This window comes from Strongylocentrotus purpuratus, unplaced genomic scaffold, assembly GCF_000002235.5.
Source record: "Strongylocentrotus purpuratus isolate Spur 01 unplaced genomic scaffold, Spur_5.0 spur5_scaffold_11, whole genome shotgun sequence".
Taxonomy (NCBI): domain Eukaryota; kingdom Metazoa; phylum Echinodermata; class Echinoidea; order Camarodonta; family Strongylocentrotidae; genus Strongylocentrotus; species Strongylocentrotus purpuratus.
In genome coordinates this window covers 19,802,189-19,823,462 of record NW_022145596.1, presented here as the reverse complement: position 1 = coordinate 19,823,462, position 21,274 = coordinate 19,802,189, and the positions used below count along the sequence as shown (strand labels likewise).

The following is a 21,274-nucleotide window of genomic DNA, read 5'->3' as shown; positions in this document are numbered from 1 at the left end:
TTCCAATCATAAATATCTTGATAATCAGACAGGCGATCAGCTTGTAAAAATCATGGGATTCCTGACTGACCTAAAGGTTTATAATCATAATTGCAGCATGAGCTAAATCCAAGATTTTGTTTATTAAAGCTTACCATAATCTTGGTAACCAACGTCTGGAAGGTCGGAGGGGGCTGATGGGTAATCGGGGGCTTCTTGATCTTCCCAGAGAACAGGACCAGGGAGCAGCCCAGAATGAAGCCCACTAGTCCTAGTCCAAGATAGAGCCATGGTGAAGAAGAGCTCACTAGCCCGAGTCGACACGAGGCCGCGAGGAAGACTCCGAGTCCGGCAACAGTGTAGATATTGAGGAACCTCCCAATGAAGATCATGGTTGTACAAAAAAATTGTCCACCCTGCAATACATTGAGTTGAGTTAATTAACAACAAATATAATATAGACCTAACAAAAAAAACATAATGTATCAATCATCATATCATGATTACATAAAATATTACAATACCCTCATTATCTCTTACTTGATACGAATCTTGTTGGATGTTTCGACATAACATTAACATGTGTGAATAGATAATAAGAATATATATTTTAAAAGGCGAAGCTACAAGTATGGAGTGAAATTCAGACTCCAAGTACTGTATCAGCAGACAACGGGACTAAATTGTTTTGAGTTATTTGGTAATTACTAATAATGGTTGTTGTGGTATATTACAATACCCTCATTATCTCTTACTTGATACGAATCTTGTTGGATGTTTCGACATAACATTAACATGTGTGAATAGATAATAAGAATATATATTTTAAAAGGCGAAGCTACAAGTATGGAGTGAAATTCAGACTCCAAGTACTGTATCAACAGACAACGGGACTAAATTGTTTTGCAGTTATTTGGTAATTACTAATAATGGTTATTGAGGTACGAGAGAAAAATGAAAATACACGTAGAGTCTATGTAATTATACATGATCATGACTAGACCTAGACCGAAAGCTTCAGTCTCTCTAATCGTCGGTTGTTCCACTGAGACTAGACCTACATGTTCATGTATATCTATGTATGCATAAAATAAAGGTGAAACCAAACCAATGTAATGATAAATTGTATCTATGATTTTCCCCCAAAATAAAAATGGGACAGATTTTCCATTTTTCAAACATCAATTTGCATGTTGCATGCAATTTCTTGATTCAAATTATATGGGATTGCTCTGTTTTTATGCTTTGTATTTTCCAAATCATACAAGCCTTTCTTTAGATGATCTTCACCATGGCATGGCATTTGCTTTAAAAAATCACTGTCTACTTTTGTTTCCATAACAGTTTTTGATATGATCATCATGATCCACTTAGTCCTAATTAGTATACAGTATCAGAGTATAGTCCTTACCTATAAAGCTTAGAGAAGCAAAACAATTGGTACTGGTAGAGAAAATGGCCTTGTTGTTGGTCCTGTAACTTTGAAGTTTCTGTTCTTTTGTAAGCTAAATCTCCAAGTCCAACACGGGAGAGGCGCAGGGCTATCTCGAGTCTCCTAAATCGACCTAGCGCCTCGACCTCTACTCTAGAGTCAGGCTCTAGCTCTTTCTACTGCTTTATTCCAGACTTTATAATAGTTAGCATTCCATGTATGCTTGTGATTCTAGCTGCATACCAAAATATAAGAATTAAAATGAAGATCACATCATCACAGCAGCATTTTCCACACTACAAGTTCAATCGGTCTCCTCAGCTCAGCTAACAGTCAATTCTTTCGTTTGCACATTATATTATGCGAGCAGCAAAGTTAAAGACGTGGTATGTTTACTCGGCCGGGATAATCACAGACCAAGGATAAGGCCTTCCAATCCATCCATGTATATGATGCATGCAGCGCACACAATACAAGTCATGTCTCTGCGCTACCTTCCTCTCAGGGCTACGGCTAGACTAGGGACGGCGTCACAGAGCGACTCGGGTGTGCGCTCAAGCAATAATTATCGTTCTTTGTTTACTTACTTGAGATGTATGGAACGCCACTGCACTGTTGACAAGAATGGGTACAGAGTGCCAAACGTAAACGGCATGTTTCCTCAGGAATTCGGTCGGGACAAACATAAAGCAAAATATTTATTAACAAAAATTTAAATAACCTACACCCCGATATGTTTATGTTTCACCATAATCCCGGTATTAAAGCACATACAAGTGGTTTAATTTATTCACGAATCTATAATATTGGAGGGGTTCTAAGTAGACACTATTTTTGCTTCCGGATTTCAGGGAAATTATGCATCTAATAAACTTCCCTCTTTTAGAATATTTTCTAAAAGTTTATAAAATAATGAAGTCCTGAAAGATTTATGAAAAACTGTAAGTAAACTTCTTCAAATTGTCTTCCGGCAACTTCCCATGAAAACCAATCTCTTCATCTTTCCCTCTTCTATATTGCTTCACTAACTTAATTCAAACAAAGATCATTTTGTCATGCCCTTGTAATCTGGAACTTATGTTTATCTTTTAATAATATATCTTTAGGTCGGCCACTCATTATATAAGGGTCACTTCCTTTCTGGCTGCTGCCTGCATGCTGAGCAACTTTTATATTGTTGTACCAATGTGTAACCATGTGTTGTGTTCTATTCTTTTATGTAACCATGTATAGTTCTACGAATGTACATATGATATATTTTGTGTGTGTAATTGCTTTGGTGAAATAAAATTGAATTAAATTGAATTGAATTCCACCACCCCATCCCCCTCTTCTCTCTCTCTCTCTCTCTCTCTCTTTTTCTCTCTCTCTCTCTCTCTTGATCGCTCTATTCTCTCATATGTCTTACCCTCTTCCCCTCTCTCTTTCTCATCATGCAATTATCAGCTAGCAGCTAGGACATACAAAACACAAAAGTGCCCTTTCTTATCCCATTCTAACCCTTCATCAAAATACAAAAATAATGAAATAATCGACGGACATAAAATAGTTATTCTCGTTTTAAAATTAATTGTATCATATAAAAAATTTAATGGAAGAAGATAACGTCTGTTTGCAGCCAGAAGGGCTTAGCTCATACATTCCGTCGTTCTGAACCGATTATAATAGTGTACCAATATATACATATATATATATCTCTCTATATATATTTATTTAACCTATCTACAATTCAATATCAGCATTAGATTCATCATGTATACATGGACACAAAATTCAGTGGCAACAAACAAATAGATGGAAAGGGTGAATAGGGGAACTCTGGGAAGCTGGTGAACCAAAAACCTAATCTGAATAATTCATTGTTTTTTTTCTCGTAGCTTTCTTTGTTTCACCATAAAAAATTCTCGGCCGGTATGAGCCATGATCCCAAGGGACAAATAGCAATATCCACTTGACTTTAACCAATGAAAAAAGTGCAACAATAATACATAAATCTGATTTAAAAACGACTTCCCATACCTTGTGTTTATTTTCAGATGCAGAAGTGGCTACGATTATTTTATACAAAAGGGGTGGAGATGGAAGGGGGGGGGGGAATGGAAGGTGCAGGTAGATTACTTAGTCATGCCGCTGCAACACTTTATGTTGTCTATTTAAACATAAATGACAGCAGAAATTGTATTAATTGACAATGTATAAACTGGGTGATTTCATGCTTGATGTTCTATTATGGTTTTGCCGGAAATAAACACTATTACAGAACGTAGCAATGTAAGATGGTCTCAATGGATGCCTCCTCAACGTTTTACACCAAACACCAACACCGTGTTTGAAATCACCCAGTGTCTGATAAGTGTAACTGCTTCTCGACACCAGTTCTAAAACACTCTGGTAGAAAAAAAAACATCAAGTCTATGCCAAAGTATTGACAATATAAGTTTTCACTACTCTAAAAAGAGATCACACATTTGCTTTACCATACTGTAGAAAGAAATATTGTATGAAATCAAATATTATCATGATGATAATATTTTAGGATATGAATCTAATTAGAACATGATAGGGAAGAAACGGTCTAAGCAGGGCATTATATCAATGATTGTCTATTAGTTGGAATGGTTAGAAATTTGTCCCGATGTTTAAAACACAAAAATTAATTAACAATACATTTAAAAAAAAAAAAAATCACAATAAATTGCATTTTAAAATGCATACAAAGGCAAGTAGGAACATTCAATACCATGAGCTCTCATGACACTTGATTTGATCAAATCAGATTGAATCTGAGACAGCTAGACTTACAATTATCAACAGACATACAAAAATTTTTATTTCAGAATTGAAACTTTTAAGCAAGCATTGTGACTCGATCATGTAAAAAATATAATCAACTTCTTCACGTAGGAGCCGCAAACAGCCGTTACAAAATAGCATAATTATCATCGACTGCAAACTTAATTTATTTCAGAATTGAAACTTACAAGCAAGCATTGTGACTCGATCATGTTGAAAAATATAATCCAACTTCTTTTGGTAGGAGCCGCGAACAGCTGAAACAAAATAGCATATCATTGACTGCAAACTGTTTAGGGGAAGAAAACAAAAACATGGGGTGAAACATTTTCTAAGGACAAATTTGCAGGTTACTTGATACTTTGACACAAAAGCATTTTCAAAATGCACTCAGAACAAAAAAAAAACAAAACAAAAATGCTTAAGAGTCACATTGCCACAAACTTTCCAAAATAAATTTTCTTTTCCCAGCAGTTAAAGAAATATTTTTGCCCCATTAAAACCACATTCCATTCCTACAAAACAAAATGAAAGGATACAATAGAAAATCTTGACATGCAAGTACAAATTCAATAGAAAAAGATAATGGCATCATATAATGATAATAATAATAATAATTGACTCTTATAGCTGTTCAATTTATCTGATCAGCCTTAATTAAACAGATTTAATTAAAACAATTTGGCAGTGGTTAATCATAACTACAGGGTAGAAAGGTACTGTTGATCAAATTTGGAATTGAATAAATGACAAATAATTCATTGCTGAATAAATTTCTTTGATAACAAATTAATTTGTTTCTTGAGAAAGTGACATACTAAAGTTTACATCTAAAAGTATTCAACAAAGGCCCTAACTCAACCTGTCCACCTTTCATTCTTGAGTTACGGAACACACAAACAACATCAAATTTTTACAAGGAGTATGAATACTGCAGTATAGTAGCAACTTGGTATAGCATATCACTATATTAAAGCTGTACATTTGGTGCAAGCCGATACATGTCCAAATTCACATTACACCGATACAAAATAGTGCCTATCAAAAAATAATAAACACATTTACATAAATGCTCAGGAACAATGTACGGTCAGGCATAGACATCCTAACTAAACCTATACCCAGCCTAGAAGCATCATCTATAAATATAAATGCCCTCAATTGTAATTACGACTTTTCACCTCAGTTGAATGTATAGCTTCTTTTTGTTTATTCAATCATCTATTTAGTTATTTATTCATCTATCTATCTACCTGTCTATATATTCATGTATTTCTTCATTCATTTAATAATTTATTCATCTATCTATCTACCTGTCTATAAATTCATGTATTTATTCATTCATTTCTTCATCAATTCATCTATTCACCTATCCATCAACCATTTTTTTGTCAGTACTGATTTGAATGTATGAAGACTTCTTCACAGAAGTTGGCAGAGTCAATATCATTAAAAATGGCCGACTCCAAATCATCGGGTCAATGCGTCGGGTCGGGTGGTCACTTTACCCAAACTTCTGTGAAAACATGCCCCCTCCATTCATGAAATGTCAGGGATGTTTGAGAAATTAACCCCTCTCATCTACAAATGGTCTGGTTCTGAATTTACCTGACAGTTTGTGAAACCCTACGGCAAATCTACGAAGTTCGCTTTATCTTCAGTGTTCTTTTCTCAAACGGTCGTGTAACGCGACCACCCGACCAGACGCAATGACCTGATGATCGGAAGTAAGCCTTAAAAAAAGGGAAATCACAAGCTCCTTTGAGGATAAATTATGTAGTATGATTTTGTGTTCACTCGAAATCAAAGTCTCCATATGAAGTTTAATTCCAAAAGGAGCTACATGTAAATCCATTTTTGTAACTTCAGAGAAAAAAGAAATAGTTTACCAGATTTATGTACAGGCGTCTAAGAAGGTGCATTTTTTCATAATTGCTCTCAAAAATTTAGGTAAATAATTTTGTTGAAAGACGGGTACTTGAGTGAACAATGTTCTGATATCAATAACTCAATTTTCATAAAAAGTGGATTTAGCTCCTTTTGGAATTAAGCTCTTCATATATGGTTGATAATTCCTTCAGGTATACAGGATCACAAGAATACAATGCAAGTAGCAACACTAATAATGTACATGTATAAACTCATGTTTTGTGGCTGTGTATTTTCTTTGGCCATTCATCAATATAATGCCCTCATCCACGTCATTTTCACACACCCAATTTGATTAGTTTTAAATCAAATATATAAACAATGGCATATAACAAAACAAACAAACAAAGGTCTGTTAAGTATATGAATGCTACTCATGCCATTGTTGATTCCCTCATGCAACAACAATTCATGTATTTTCTTCAAATTATCAATTAACAACTTGTGTTGGAACTCAACAAAAGGCATCATCCATTGAGGCTACCATGTTTCATCCGAAAAAATTGCATCATATCCATCTTTGGGCATGGAAAAAGCTCATAGAAAGACAGAGTAATGCACACACTCAAAATATCATTTATCAGTTCATAAGTTCATATGCTACAAAAATAATCTCCCTGTGGCATACAATCTTTATCATCATAAGATAGATACATGTATATGAAAAAGTTTCCAGCATGAAATTGATAAATATATGTATATATCTGTGTTCAAAAGCTAATAAAGACCAGAAATGGCTATTGCTCCGGTCACAAAGGTCTTCCCGAATGCCCATGGTCTGAAAATCATTCGTACGGCGTTCGTAATGGCATTTGTGACCGATGATTTAGTTAGAAAAGTCATTGTGTTGCACAAAGCAATTCTTCATTCAACTGGTGCCCATTTTTGTGCAGAAAAGCATGCATGCATGGTAGTGGTTTACATATAATGGGCTATATAAAGAGTAACATGTATACAGGAGTTGATACAAATTTAAGTGAAAAGGGATACCAGACATGAGGGATGGGGCAAACACTTTGGATGGCGTTAAACATTGTAATACTGAGCATTTCTAATGAGATGAACTACAAATTGTACATGTTTTACAGTCATGTAAAGCCGGCCTGACAGTGAGCATGCAGTAAATAATTAAGTAATATTGACTGCTTTTAATATGGTAATACAATATATGACAAGTCGTATTGCCCTGAATTAGACATTAGACATCTGACACTACATCACTTGGGTGCAATTATATTGCAAATTTTTCTTGTGAAAACCCAAAACCCTTTCGCAAGTATGAAAAGTTTGCAAATTTGGCAGTACTGTGTTAATTTTTGCTAGCCGTAAATAGTACTTTTGGCAAAATAGTGTGTATATTTTTGATCATGTGACACACTGACAACCAATCAATGAACTAGAATATATGAATGATGTATAGAATTAGCTATACAAACGTCAAATGATCATACTAATCACATACCGGTACATTTACTTATTACAACTAATAGGCAGTATGCAGCAATATATTCCAACTGGTAATAAAATTCCCATATACTGATATATGTGTCTAATGCCTATGTAGAATACAACAGTTGGTCTCCTTTTTCCAAAGCAAACAGAATGTAGAAACGAATCTGCAAGAATTTTTTTCCTTACGAGTTATTGCCAATGCAAACGTTAAGCAGAGAAGCAAATTTTCATCAGAGCATTTCAGTGCTCTCTTTTGGCTTAAAATCAATATGCAAGTACAAATTATTTCTTACATAAAGTCCACCAAATCTGGACAATTAAGAACTTGGTGTGAAACCTTCACTTTTATTATCAAATTTATGTGAAATAATGGAAATCCGCACTGGTTTCTTATGTAAGCAATAGTTGTCAATTTAGAAAATATTGGGTTGCATTTTCCATCTTGTAAAGACACTGAAAGTTAAGGTATTTAGAAAAGAACACAGGACGTCTTATGCATACATGTGCATGACTGTAGATTGTGTTGCTCATGTACATATATACATATGCAGTCAGCATACTGTCGACTGACTGTCGACTGACGACTGTCTCTCTACACGCCGTCTCAATAGAAACACAGCATGCTTACATACATGACAGGTTCTAAGGTCAATACAATGAGCTTCCAAAAGCTGCTCAGCAAAGAACACACCAGCCTGCGTGTGAACCTTGTCATAGCAGATAAATCTTTTTAGCAAGTCAAAGATTCCTGTGTAATCTTGCATATCGTAATGTGTTATGAAGCCTTCTATAGCTTCCATTCCCCTCTGCTTTCCCTTTGCCACATATTTGACTTTGGGAATAATTTTCTTGTGAACTTTTAAGAACTCCCGAAGACAATCCAACACAGCCTCCAAAACACACTGCGGGGTATGATAGTACACCTGTTTGAATTTTTCACTATGACGCAGAGTGTGGATCGCTTCGAGCAGTCCGGTGCCACACTTTGTTGGCACATTTGTTCTTGATGGTTTCTTCCTTCGTGGGTGAGATGGACCAGGCTCTTCTTCAGGTTCTGAAATAGGACCATCTGTGGTTGCATATCCCCTGTAGTCTCCTCCACCATCCACGGACCCTGCAGATAATAAAGAGCTTGAATATCATTCATTGCTGATATCGCATTTGGTGTACATTATCTCTGTTTGTTTAAAGACGCAAGAGCGTGGGTTCTAATATGGGGAAATTGACACTGTTTGGGTGTTTAACCAATAACATGTATTGTCAATCACCCGAATTAGCTTTCAGTTTTATGACCATAGGCCTCATGTAATCCCTTGTATCCCCTATTATCTTGATTGTCCCTCACCATGCAGAAGACTTTCCAAGAGACTAGATATTTAGATATTTGGTTTTATTCAAGTACTGATTAAAAAGTCCGAAGACTAAACAAGTCAGTCAACAATATAAAATGCATAACAAAAAATATAACAAGGTAAAAAAACACATGGATGAATTAAATCATTAATAAGTTAAACAAAATATAATAAGTATATAAGTACATAATAATAAGTAAATAAATAAGTATATACAATTACCATAAATAATTATATATAATACGATCATTGCTACAGTGAAAGGACTTGGAATTCAAATTAGAAACAAATTAAAACAGCTTTGGGAGATCATACTATTACCATAAATAATTATATATAATACGATCATTGCTATAGTGAAAGGACTTGGAAAATTAAAAACAAATTAAAACAGCTTTGGGAGATCATACAATTACCATGAATAATTATATATAAGGGGATATTTCTTGATAGGCCTACAGGTTTACTGTGTTCAGACTTGTACAACAAAATAAATGGTAATTCCACCAAGTCTGGTATCAGCGACAAAATGACCCACTCCCTTTATGATATATTCCTATTTGTGCCACACACAATCTTAAGACAGTGCATTCAAGGAACAAATCCTACCATGGCAGGTATACACATTAAAAACCTGCTATAGAGTGTAACAAAATTAATGTAGATAAATGTCTTGCTAAAGGATGTTAGTACCGCAGCAGAGATTTGAAGCCTGTACTAGACCGAAACACCTCTACATCATAAACTTACGTACCTGATGTCTTGAAAGACTTTTCTTGAAGAAGTCTGTAAGCCGTGGTGCCTCCAACATTCTCCTTGACCTTGATCTGTAAAACCTGCTCCATTCCGGGGATTAGGGAAGGGATCAAAATCTCAGCACTCGTCATTGGCTTCAGTTTTGCCTGGTTGATCTCGTAATAGAGTTCTGGGATTGAATGCTCGTTCAAAGTAACTTTAGCCGATGTGTCGTTGGGTGTCACTGACTGCACCGTTATACCTAACAAAGAGAATTGTTATGTTGTAAGTTAAAATCAATGCCAGAACAAAATTCTGCAAGCTTTTAAACACATAAAAGAGTAAAATAGACAACAATTTCATGTACCGTAAATCTCTGTGTATGAGACTTTTTTGGCCACCGGTGAAAAATAGAAAGTCGGGGGTGCGTCTTATACACAGGTACAATTTTTGTTGTTGAAATAAATAAATAAATAATTTAAGTTTTGATTTACACTGTATGCCCCTCCACCTAGCACTATGCCTGGCAGTGTCTCCCAGCTCAGTAATCGGTGTGTTGACTCACCACTCAGAAACTAGAACAACACTCAAATTTGTCTGTCATCTTGGTTTGAAAGTAATCTTTCTAATAGATCTCAATATGTAGTTTATAATAATAATTCCTCCAATTTTTCTTCTATTACACACGGCGTACCACAGAATTCCATCCTAGGTCCTCTACTGTTTACATTAATAATCTTTACACATTCTTCTAAAAACAAAATTGCTATTATTATTTGTGATAAGTTCACAAGTACAAATCGGCGCCTTCAACTGCACCTCGCAGTTAAATGAAAGTTCTTCCCGCGTGGGTTTTTTAACATGGACCTGGCTTGCTGCCGACAGAGTCAGCAAAAAAAAAAGAGAGAAAAAAAAAGGAGAAAAATCTCACTTCTCGTGGTGAACTCCTCCTTCCAAACCCAGTTGTAACCTCCGGAATCCCCGGTTTGACCCTTGATACCAAGCTGCACGCTATAGGTCACGCTAGGTCGAAGGTCAGAGATCTCCCTGCTGCCGTCACACATGAGCTCCACTGCTCCAGCGCTTGAGCTGCCACCAGGAACATTCTTTTCTTCAAAATGCATGTAGAAAGTGTTCTCAATGGATGGGCAGGAGATATGAGCAGATGTCTCTGCAACGTTTCCTATCTTCAGACCTGTAGAGATCAATGAAAGGGTGAATTTTCGTTGTAATAGAGTTACAACGATAAGAAAATCACAATCTAATCCTCTTCACCTTTGGGATATCAGATAAATTAAGAATGCTGATTAATTCATCTTCACAACAAAAACATTTGACGGAAGATAGCAAAGGAGAAAGTAAGTTAATTTTGATCAAGTCCATACACAAAAAAAATAATGTCTTGCAATCATTTGTTGTTTACCCAATTGTAGGTAAAAACATACCAAAAAGAACCAAGTATTAAGCTTAGAATTGTATATCTTCCTCATTCTCAACTAGAACACACACAAACACACACACACAAACACACACACAAAGCGTCTGCTTCTCCAATATGCCTCCGCCTAAATTCAGTAAGGACAATGGCTTGAATTATCATAATGAGAACAGAAAGCCTATACTTACATATCAATTGTCTAGTATACAACCTTTGACCTTTGACCTGACAATCCAAAATTCTGATCACTTGTATCCCTACAGTGATGCATACTAGTTACAGAATGTTGCAGAATGCATACTACACTGTACTTCACAGCTAAACTAGCTTCACATGCAGTAGTTATTGATTTGGTCATTACAAGTTCAAATAAACACTTTAAATTTCATGTAATTTGACTTGCTGGCATTTGACCTACTTTTACCCCAAATCAATTCAATTTGACTATGGTGATGCATACTAATACCAAGTTTGAAATTCATGGATCAAATAGTTCTCGATACATTGAGTTAATGAGGCTAAAATCCCGCAAGTTTATGTCAATTTAGTGACACTGACCTACAACTCTTGACCGTTGACCTTCTACTATCCATCATGACCTATGACCGACTAACAACAAAATATAATCAGATCCTATGGTGGTACCGTACATAGTTCACTATCAAGAAGTTTGAACTTTATACCACACATGCTTCTTAATATATCATGATAATGAGAAAGCGGGGCAGACAGACAACCCCAAAACATCACGCCTCCGGCACCAAGTCTGGTGGGGGGAAACATAAAAACAAAGCAAACACAAAATTACGAATTTCTTGATTTTACACAATCTGCGATACATGTCGTAAGAACCGGCAACATTTGCATTGTCTGTTAAAAATTGGTAGGAAAAGAAAAAGAAAAAAATAGGCAAATATAAACAGGAAATTAACTTACACTTCATCTTCAATGTCTTTAACAGTTCATTGTCTCGTTGAAAACACTTCATCCAAGACAGAAGAAATATATTTTTGTGACGATATTCCATCCAAACTCCAATGCTGTCATTCCAAGCTAATGTTTCGATGAAGAATGCATCTTGATTACTACCGGTACGCACTGCATAATTAAACCAAATAAGGATAGAAATCAATTACAGTATTGAAACAGATGAACAAGGACATTAGAATACGAGTTGAATCTTTAGCGCCCTGTACTAAAATAAAATAAGGTATTTACACAACCTCTGTGTGAATTTCATCATTAACGACGAAGAAAATAAAACTTCATGAAATTTTCTGTACAGAGCAAATTGGTGAGGACCTCGCGAGATATGTAACTGAGTTTTCCAATTAGTGTTTGATTCAATGCAATTTAAACAATTCAAACTTCTTATTTTATATTGGCTTTTGCTAATACTTTCACTGATATGTTTCTCTCATTTGTCTACTTTTATTAAAACCAAATGAATATCAGGGTGGACTTCCCCTTTAAAGAATACATAATGCCAGATATGGGTGGAGACAAAAAATGACAATCAAAGTTGGGGAGTGTAGTTTCTCTCATTACGGACCCAAAATATTGAAATCTCTCCCTTTTTTTTCCAACACTTTCTCTTCTGTTAACTCTTCAAAGAAAAAAATCCTCCAAAATACCTTTTAAAAACCAAATATTTATCTGTTTCCTTTTCTTTGTCAATGTTTGTTTGTTGCGTCTCTTTATCATTAATTTCTTATAAATGTAAAGGGCACAATGCAAGCACTATTTTACACTTTTTTAAAGAAACAATTGTATCTATAAATACACATAGCATCACTCCAGGACTTGGGCAGTGATTGAGTTGAAGCACACAGATTTAAACAGGGCAGTACTGAATGTATTGTAGAGAATGTATCAGGCTCTCTTAGTCTCTTGCATAAAAAGCTGCATGTAAATGCAACGTCTTTGAGTTGGTCTAATGCTCGCCTCTCTCTGGTCTACCAATACAACAGCTCAGGGTATGATTACAGACACAGTCCCTAGACAAATATAATCAAATCTGATTCATAGGCCTAGTCTGTAAAAATCTAAAAAGACACTCCTACATAATAATTGAAAACAAATTAATCTATGTCCCAAATCTGCGATCCTGATTACTTGAAATCAAGGCCGGTTTAATTCTTTTAATACCCGTAGTTGCTTTAAATCTGAAGCCAATGCAAGAAACCCCAGTAATGGCACATCACACTGCGATGCTACATGTATTCAACCAAATCATTACCATTATTATTATTATAATCAATACCTATTCCAATTTTTTTCTTGTTTTTCTTGATGATGACAGCCTCACAATTAGATTGGTCTAGACAGGCCTGGATCCCCTTGACCGTAGCACTTTTGAAATCAGACGTCTCCAAGATGAGCCTATCCTCTAAATTTATACAGGGATAAAGACAAAAAATAAAAATTTAAGGAAGCGACAAATGTTAAAGATAAAGATGAGTTCTGGTCATGCGATTGCATTGTAAAAGAAAAGGTGTGAAATGGATCAGAAAAGATTGATCATCTAGCCATCGCAAGGTTCTGGAATCATCAAAATGATGATAAATTTGGTCAAGTCCTGGTAAAGTAACAAGCACTGTACACAGAAAGATGTATATGGGACTACACAAATGGTGTCGGGCTACTAACCTTGATTTCCTTATCTTTCTATGCTCATTACTCAGCCAGTACACATTTTCTACCAAATTGTTTGGCAAATAACATTTATTTGTACTCTTGAACATTCAGTGTAAGTTTCGTTTGATTCTGTGAGAATTCATTTTCTTTTTTTACCAGAACTCAAGTTTATCTTTAATGAATCACAGACCTCCCTCCTTGCATGTACATGTACCTGTTTATTCACCTTAGTTTATTATCACTTTTTAGTTTCACTATGTGCTACTAAAAGCAGCATTTGATAAAGGAAAAATAACAATACACTTGTCCGTGCATGGCGGTAATTGTGAGAACTTGAGAAAAAACACATCATGCATCAAGCAAAAAATTGTCTTCTATATTGTAGCGGTACATATTAAAGCAAAAACAAGTTAAACAAATTGAGAATGGTCATATTTTAGTTATTGTATCCGCAAACCTCAAAATAACATCTATCATGTGAAAAGTCCTGAACTGCCTTTAAAAATGTACGCGTGTGCAGACATGGGAACCTTTATTTTTATAATCATGTTAAAATAACATGGCTGGCTCTTGTTGGGAAAATGACAAGAATAATCTTGTAAACATATTTCCGGCACACCTACTCTTTTAATATTATACAGAAAATAATATCAGTATAAAAGCAATCAAGGAACATGAAGGAAAATCGTTGCCAATTTCATGTCAAAATGTTAGGTTCACATTCAAAGGGCTCCCCAGCATACATGTATAGTACTTACTGTTTATACTGTAACCAGTCAATAGATGTGCTTCAGTGTCCGCTCCAGTCACTGTGCTCCTACGTGTATGTCTTCGTTTCGAAATCAGGAATGCACAAAGCCCACATAGGACAACTCCAGCTAAAACTCCAACTGCAATACCTATAAATGATAGTGTAGAAAGTCCACCTGTTCAATATGGAATCAAAGAGTGTAAATTTTAGAACAAAGAAATGTTTGCATCATAGTTCTCAAACACCCACAATATAGATCTTTATTCACACATTTCAGAGCTTCATTTTTACATTTTTATGTCAACGGGAAAAAGAAAAGTGATTCTTATGCACAAATTTAGATTTGTCCTTCATGACAGCACACATAAATATAACTAGGGAAACGCTCGCGGCGGTCTCGCCTGCATTACGCAATTCGATATGATGAAAAATTGAGGTTTGGACATTATTTATAGGCAGGGTGGCCCATTAGCAGGCCCCCCCCCCCCCGCAAAAAAGTGAAATACTCTGAATATAATCAGCATTTTGAAGTGAGTATTGGCTAAGAATCATCCGAAGTACCAAGATTGATAACTTTAATGGAATATGAACAAATAATAAAAATTGATTATTAATTCTGATATTAAGTTGTGAAAACATAGTCCAAGTCTGACCTAAACTGACCTTTGACTTGCATTTTGTGACCTGGAATTTGCGTCATATGATTTGTGATACTTGATAACTCTTGTGTACAAATTTCATGGAATTTTAACAAACGCTTTTGAAATTATGCTAAAAATTCAAAATCTTGAGGTTGATACCACAACAAGGTCTAAGTTTGCAGACCTTAAATTACATTTGACCTTGACTTTGTTACCTAAAAGACTAATCAAATGATAGATGAAACTTGATAACCCCTATGTTCAAGTTTCATGGAATAGGAATGTATACTTTCAAAATTATGATAACAATTCAAAATTGTAACCTTTTGTTAAGTTTTGATGTTGATGCTACAACATAGTCCAAGTCTGTTGACCTGAAATGACCTTTGACCTTGACTTTGTGACCTGAAATATTGGGGATACTTGATAACCATTTGGTCCAAGTTTCATTGAATAAGAACTTATACTTTCAAAATTATATAATGTTCATATTATTGTGCTCTGTTTCTCGTATTATTGTAATGCTGGTGGAAAGCATATTTCCACATTCTGGACGAATAAATTCAAATCAATCAATCAATCAATACTAAAATTTCAAAAACTTAACCTTAGGTTAAGTTTTTAATGTTGATGCCGTCGCCGTCGTCGCCGTCACCGGAAAAGCAGGGCCTATGTCTCGCTTTTTGCTACGCAGGCGAGACAAAAATGAATCATGACAACTCGTTTTACATTCTTTTTTGAACTATGGTTTCTAGCTTTTTAAACTACACAAGACTCACCATGATAGCACTACAATGAATGAATTTTTTTACTGCAAGGCATTATTTCATGGTGCAAAGGTCACCCTATGCCAGAGGATAGATAAGAACAAGTTGCAGTATTTTGGACACATTTCTATGACAGAAGGTGACAACCTGGAGAAGATCATCACCCAAGGTAATGTTGAGGGTTAACGAAAACGTGGTAGCCCAAAAGTTTGATGGGCTGATGGAATAAAAGAGATTACTGGCATGAACATCTGCACAGCTAATCACTATGCCCAGGACGGAAGTGGATGGAACGTCATCATCAATAGGGACACAGAGGGTCAGTCATGACTCGTAGGACGACGACGACTAGCTATATAATTCTCTTTTAGGTGATAGGTACACTTCAATCCCTCCCCCTCCCCCTCTTTGTAAATAACATGTAACATTAATTACACCCCTCCCCAAAAAAAAAAATTAAAAAAATCAATCAATCAATCAATCAAAAATGATTTAAAAAAAAAATAATAATAACAAAATTAAAAAATTAAAAAAAATTACAAACACCACGTTCAAAGATATTGTATTTAAATGAAGTTGATAATTCAGGAATTTATTCTTTCTACATTCACACTGACCTTCTTTTGACGTGTTGGATTTACCAGCGGTTGGTTTGGGCTCGATTGACGGCTGACTTGGTTGAGTGGTTGGAGACGAGGTGCTTGTAATCAAAGGTGGCTCCACTGTACAAAGAAAAACGGTAAGACAGCATGCACATCTATTAGGGTGTCTATTAAAATGAATTGCCCTGTGCCCTGGTTGCCTCTGGCAACCAATAGACATTATCACACATTCTGATGAGCATAACATGAACTCATTACGATGCCCCTCACTCAAATATGAGCCGATTTTTTTTTTTTCTTCGGCCAAGTTTACATGTATTATAGATTGTTGACAGTCAGACAAGTATATATGTACAGTACTACAGTGAAGTGCAAACATTGAAACCTGTGACCCCCCCCCCCCTCCCCCTGCCTGCCTCTTCTCTCTCTCTCTGTCTCCCACACTTTTCTCACTCTTTGAGCTGTTCATTTTTGTGTCCTCTTACTCTGTATGTTGATGTAGATTATAAAGAATACTCTTTTAATGGAAAGCACATAGAAAATGAATTATTACTTATCATGCGCTAAATCAAAAGCTCTTATTATCATGATCATTATGTGCATACATGTAGATGTAGCTGAATTTAAAAGTAGTCTGAGGTTAGGAGTAAACTAAAAGTTTGACATGTACTTCTGATGTTACTGTTAACCTTTGACCTACATGTAAACTGAAATATATCCTATTCCATTGATCCCATCTGATTGACACTTTCACCTCCCGAAAAGACCATGCGAAGTTGACTGCTCCTTGAGTTACAATACTCATACTCTGACCCCGACTGAAATGAATACCGGGTATGTATAAATACTACCAGACCTGCCAAGTTTTTCAAACTGCAATGTGGGACAACTGTAATCAAGAGTCCATTAGAGTAGATCGAGCATATAAAGGCAGGGGGTCCAGGGGGTGGAACCCCCTGAAGCTCATGGGATTTGGCACCATGTTGTATCATACATTGTATCATACATTAGTAATAATAGACAAGTGTTGATCTCAGTAAATAGCGCTATCACAGTAAAAAAAAAAGAAAAAAGCAGGCAGTGACAGACAATTTTTTTTTCTTCTTTTAATTTAAAAAAATGTAATACTAAAAAAAAATTACGTATTTTTTTCTCTCCCCAGAATGCGGGATTGTCCAATAAAAAGCGAGACACTTGGCAGGTTTTTACTACACATAGCAGTTTAGAGTTTTCTTAAATTCCAAATAAATCGTCTTTTCTTTAATAGACCTCACACCAATTTCCTCTATTCAACCAGAGTTTGGACGAACGTCTAAACCCAACGTTGCATTTAATTAGAACACGAGCCTCTTACTCTAGGAGCCATGCCAGGGAAGAACATACCATATTTTAGGAGAATCGTCCGGTTGTCACTCCGCTCCCCTTGAGCTTCACACATGTAGTTCCCTGCATCCCCCTCCTGGAAGTCCTTCATAAGGAGAGTTCTTGACACGACCCCCTGGGTCACGACCCCTTGGGTCACGAGTTCCCCGGTCACCCCTCCCTCAGTCACCTCCCATTTGCCCGATGTATCGGTGGATGCAAGAAGTTGCCCTGATGGACCGTACCACTTCAGCGTAGGGATGTCCATGTCGCGGAAGGACGCGGAGCACGACACAGTGTAGGCGTTGGCAGTCAAATTGTACCATGGTTCCGTGATTGTAACGTTTACTTGGGGAACTGTGGAAGAACATTATTTTTAAAAAGGTAGTTTTAAAACCAATCCTGAAATGATAAACATTTAAAACATTTGATCATTGGTATTGAAAACTGACATGTTTTAAGATACACATGTACAAAGGTGTATTAGAAGTGTCTTAGTTGAGTGGTTTATTAAAGCACTTGACTTGAAATTAAAAGGTCGTGGTTCAATCCTCGACATGGCACTAACGTCCTTTGGCAAGGCATTGATTTACATTTGCCACTCAATACCAAAGGGAGAAATGGGGACCCGGTAGGATGGCGAAAGAATTTGTGTTGGTAATTGCCTATGCCCTCACAGTAACCATATGGTAGAAATACTCCCCAGGGAGTGGAGATGGTGCACATCGTGCGTGAATGAATCCAATGACCGGGGTAATAATATTTGTAAAGCGCTTAAAGACTACCGTATTAAGCGCTATATAAATCCAGATTATTATTATTATCATCATACACATTGCCAATTACAAGCAAAGTAAATGAATTGTCATGAATTCAAATTTTTGCAATTTGTGTGTCCATATCAAACTGTCCCTCAAATCATTTACCTTTTTTAACAGAAACAACAGGAGGGTCATGGAGATCAATTTCAAATATTATACCACTTGGAACTGAATGGAACTGAATGGAAAAGAACTGCTGCAATACATGTCATGTTGAATGAATATGAAGACTGGCAGTATATACATGTATATACATGTATATAATATATATTGGCAGTACGATAATTGTCCCCAAGTAAGGGAGAGAAGTGTTATTACCTTCCCTTCTGAACGTGCACCCAAAAAAAAGGTGGGGGGGAGGAAGGAAAGGCAATAGAAAGAATGTGAAAGAAAGAATAAATTGTATCTTGAAGCACAGTTTGGTTAAAATTCGGCCGAGAGAGCATATCTAGTAAAATCTATTTGGATACAGTGTTTTCTTTCAGAACCAAAACCACTATACAAAATGAATCATAAACATGAACTGTGGCTGGGGCATCTAAAGTGTAGAGAAGTAAGACAGGCCAACAGACCAAAAAAACAACCAAAATGCAACATGGAAAGCAACACACATGCATTGAACGAACAAAGGCTCCATCTATTCTGCAACATTTCATATTTTAGCAGTCATTATTGATTTCATTTAAACAGGCATTAATTTTGTAATCCAATATTTTTAATGGATAACGCACTCAATATATGTTATTTTTTAAACAAAATACATGATTTGGTTTAAAAAGTTCTTCTCTTTGATTAAAGATTGATGCTGATACAGAGGACGCATTTACAATATGAATATCATCAATCAAAGATAAGCAAAAAAATAACTGCTTTTGGGGGCTCTTAAAATTGATAAGACAACAACAAATATTGTATTTGTCATATACAAACAACACTTTGGACTTGCGGTATTTTTATGTCACATGCAGTACGTGTAGTTGATAAACCAAAATGTACAATCAGTGTTTTCCATCGGTCTAAACGTTTCCATCAAATTTTCATGATTTCTAAACCTCACTGTATTTTTTTCTATTGCAATACATGTTTCCTTTTTTTCATTATTGCTTTTTTATGATACCATGTTAAGAAAAAACAACTTCTAAACGGTTTCTCCCACAATGCTGGCCAAGACTCAACATTTTCCTTCATACAGTGTAGTAGCATCCTGTTTATAAGCCATGCGGCCACTGCACTGCCAGGGTAACAAACACATAAACTGTAACAGGAACTTTGAAAAAAATATTCATTTCCTTAAACTGGCAATGGCAAACTGAATCATTCAATAAAACCACACAATAGACTATCAAACGCTAGAAATTTCATGTTTTTGAACAACATCTTTTGAGTTTTTCAATGAGGAAACATCATTGCAGGCACAGTTGTGAAAATTATGTGACCCATCAATAATTCTTTGTTATTTTAAAAACCACAAACATGCATGCAAAATTGAGCATCGTCAGTGAGCATCTAACCATGTAAAATACCCATTTCACGCCACGAGGGCGAAATTCAACCATAAATTGGCAATAGTGCCCTAATAAGTGTGTACTTGTACAAATCTTATTCTTTCTAGCTATATATACATGCTATATATACATGCTATAAATACATGTATAATGTACAGTTAACATATAAATCATTCATACACTGACCATACTTTGGATTGTTTTTAAGTATGTTAAAAATTGGTTTGTCCTAATTTATGTTTCTTGAGAGTGTGACACATAAAGCTTACATCTAAAAGTATTCAACAAAATCCATAATTCAACCAGTTCAACTTTCGTTCTGGAGTAACAAAAAACACAAAAGACATTGAATTTACAAGGGGTATGAATAATTTAGTCGTTAACTGTATATCACTAGGAAGTTTACTAATTGCTATGGACATTAAAGCGCATTTTTACAACATAGCAAAATTATTTAAACCCAAATCTTACTCTTATAAGTTAATTTGTTAATATAATTGTTCTTAGAATTAATGGCCCAGCGGGAGTTATTAAGGTGAATTCTAATGAAGATTTCCTGTCTTAATTAGCTTTCATGGGTACTTGAAGAAATAAGCTTAGGCAAAATTATTACCGGTATTTAATTTTTTTTTTCAAATTATTTTAGCGTTCCCGCCCCTTCCTTTTTTTTTTGAGACTCCCTGCTTTTTTTTCTGAGAAAAAATATGTAAAACATACTGCTAAAATTATCTTTTTCAGAAAAAAGAAATAGAAATAACATAAAATCATTATTGTGGCCTTATCTCTTGTTGCATCTTTCCCATACAAACTCCATATTTCAAAGTGATGGCCATTTTGTAAGAGAGGGGGAAAAAAAAGTGCCTCCTCCTTCCTTTTTTTCGAAAAAGGCTAGACGCTACAAATTCTTTTCTTTTTTTTGGCCTTAATGATTCCATAGAATAACTCAACCATGCAATTAAACATGAATTCAATAAAAAAATATGTAGTTTATTTGCATGAGATTTGTTTTAAAGTTACATAATTCCCTGGAGTAATCAAATCAGGCAAATATTTGTGAATTTGATCAAAATATAAATTT

General features: G+C 35.5%; 2 protein-coding genes across 2 annotated transcripts in view; both read right to left on the bottom strand.

The window, feature by feature from the left end:
- Nucleotides 1–1,971, bottom strand: part of LOC583205 (sorting nexin-25) — a 34,234-nt gene extending 32,263 nt beyond the window's left edge. Inside the window, exons 1-2 of the mRNA XM_030980868.1 lie at nt 1,391–1,971; nt 135–395 (exon numbers count right to left, since the gene is read on the bottom strand). Of these exons, the coding sequence (XP_030836728.1) occupies nt 135–371 (237 nt within the window). The 5' untranslated portion in view covers nt 372–395; nt 1,391–1,971. The remainder of the gene's footprint in view (nt 1–134; nt 396–1,390) is intronic.
- A 992-nt stretch (nt 1,972–2,963) lies between these two features.
- Nucleotides 2,964–21,274, bottom strand: part of LOC115918474 — a 34,986-nt gene continuing 16,675 nt past the window's right edge. The window contains exons 5-12 of the mRNA XM_030980174.1: nt 17,892–18,227; nt 16,524–16,628; nt 14,506–14,673; nt 13,374–13,499; nt 12,047–12,208; nt 10,604–10,867; nt 9,692–9,934; nt 2,964–8,699 (exon numbers count right to left, since the gene is read on the bottom strand). Coding sequence (XP_030836034.1) covers nt 8,137–8,699; nt 9,692–9,934; nt 10,604–10,867; nt 12,047–12,208; nt 13,374–13,499; nt 14,506–14,673; nt 16,524–16,628; nt 17,892–18,227 — 1,967 coding nt within the window. The 3' untranslated portion in view covers nt 2,964–8,136. The remainder of the gene's footprint in view (nt 8,700–9,691; nt 9,935–10,603; nt 10,868–12,046; nt 12,209–13,373; nt 13,500–14,505; nt 14,674–16,523; nt 16,629–17,891; nt 18,228–21,274) is intronic.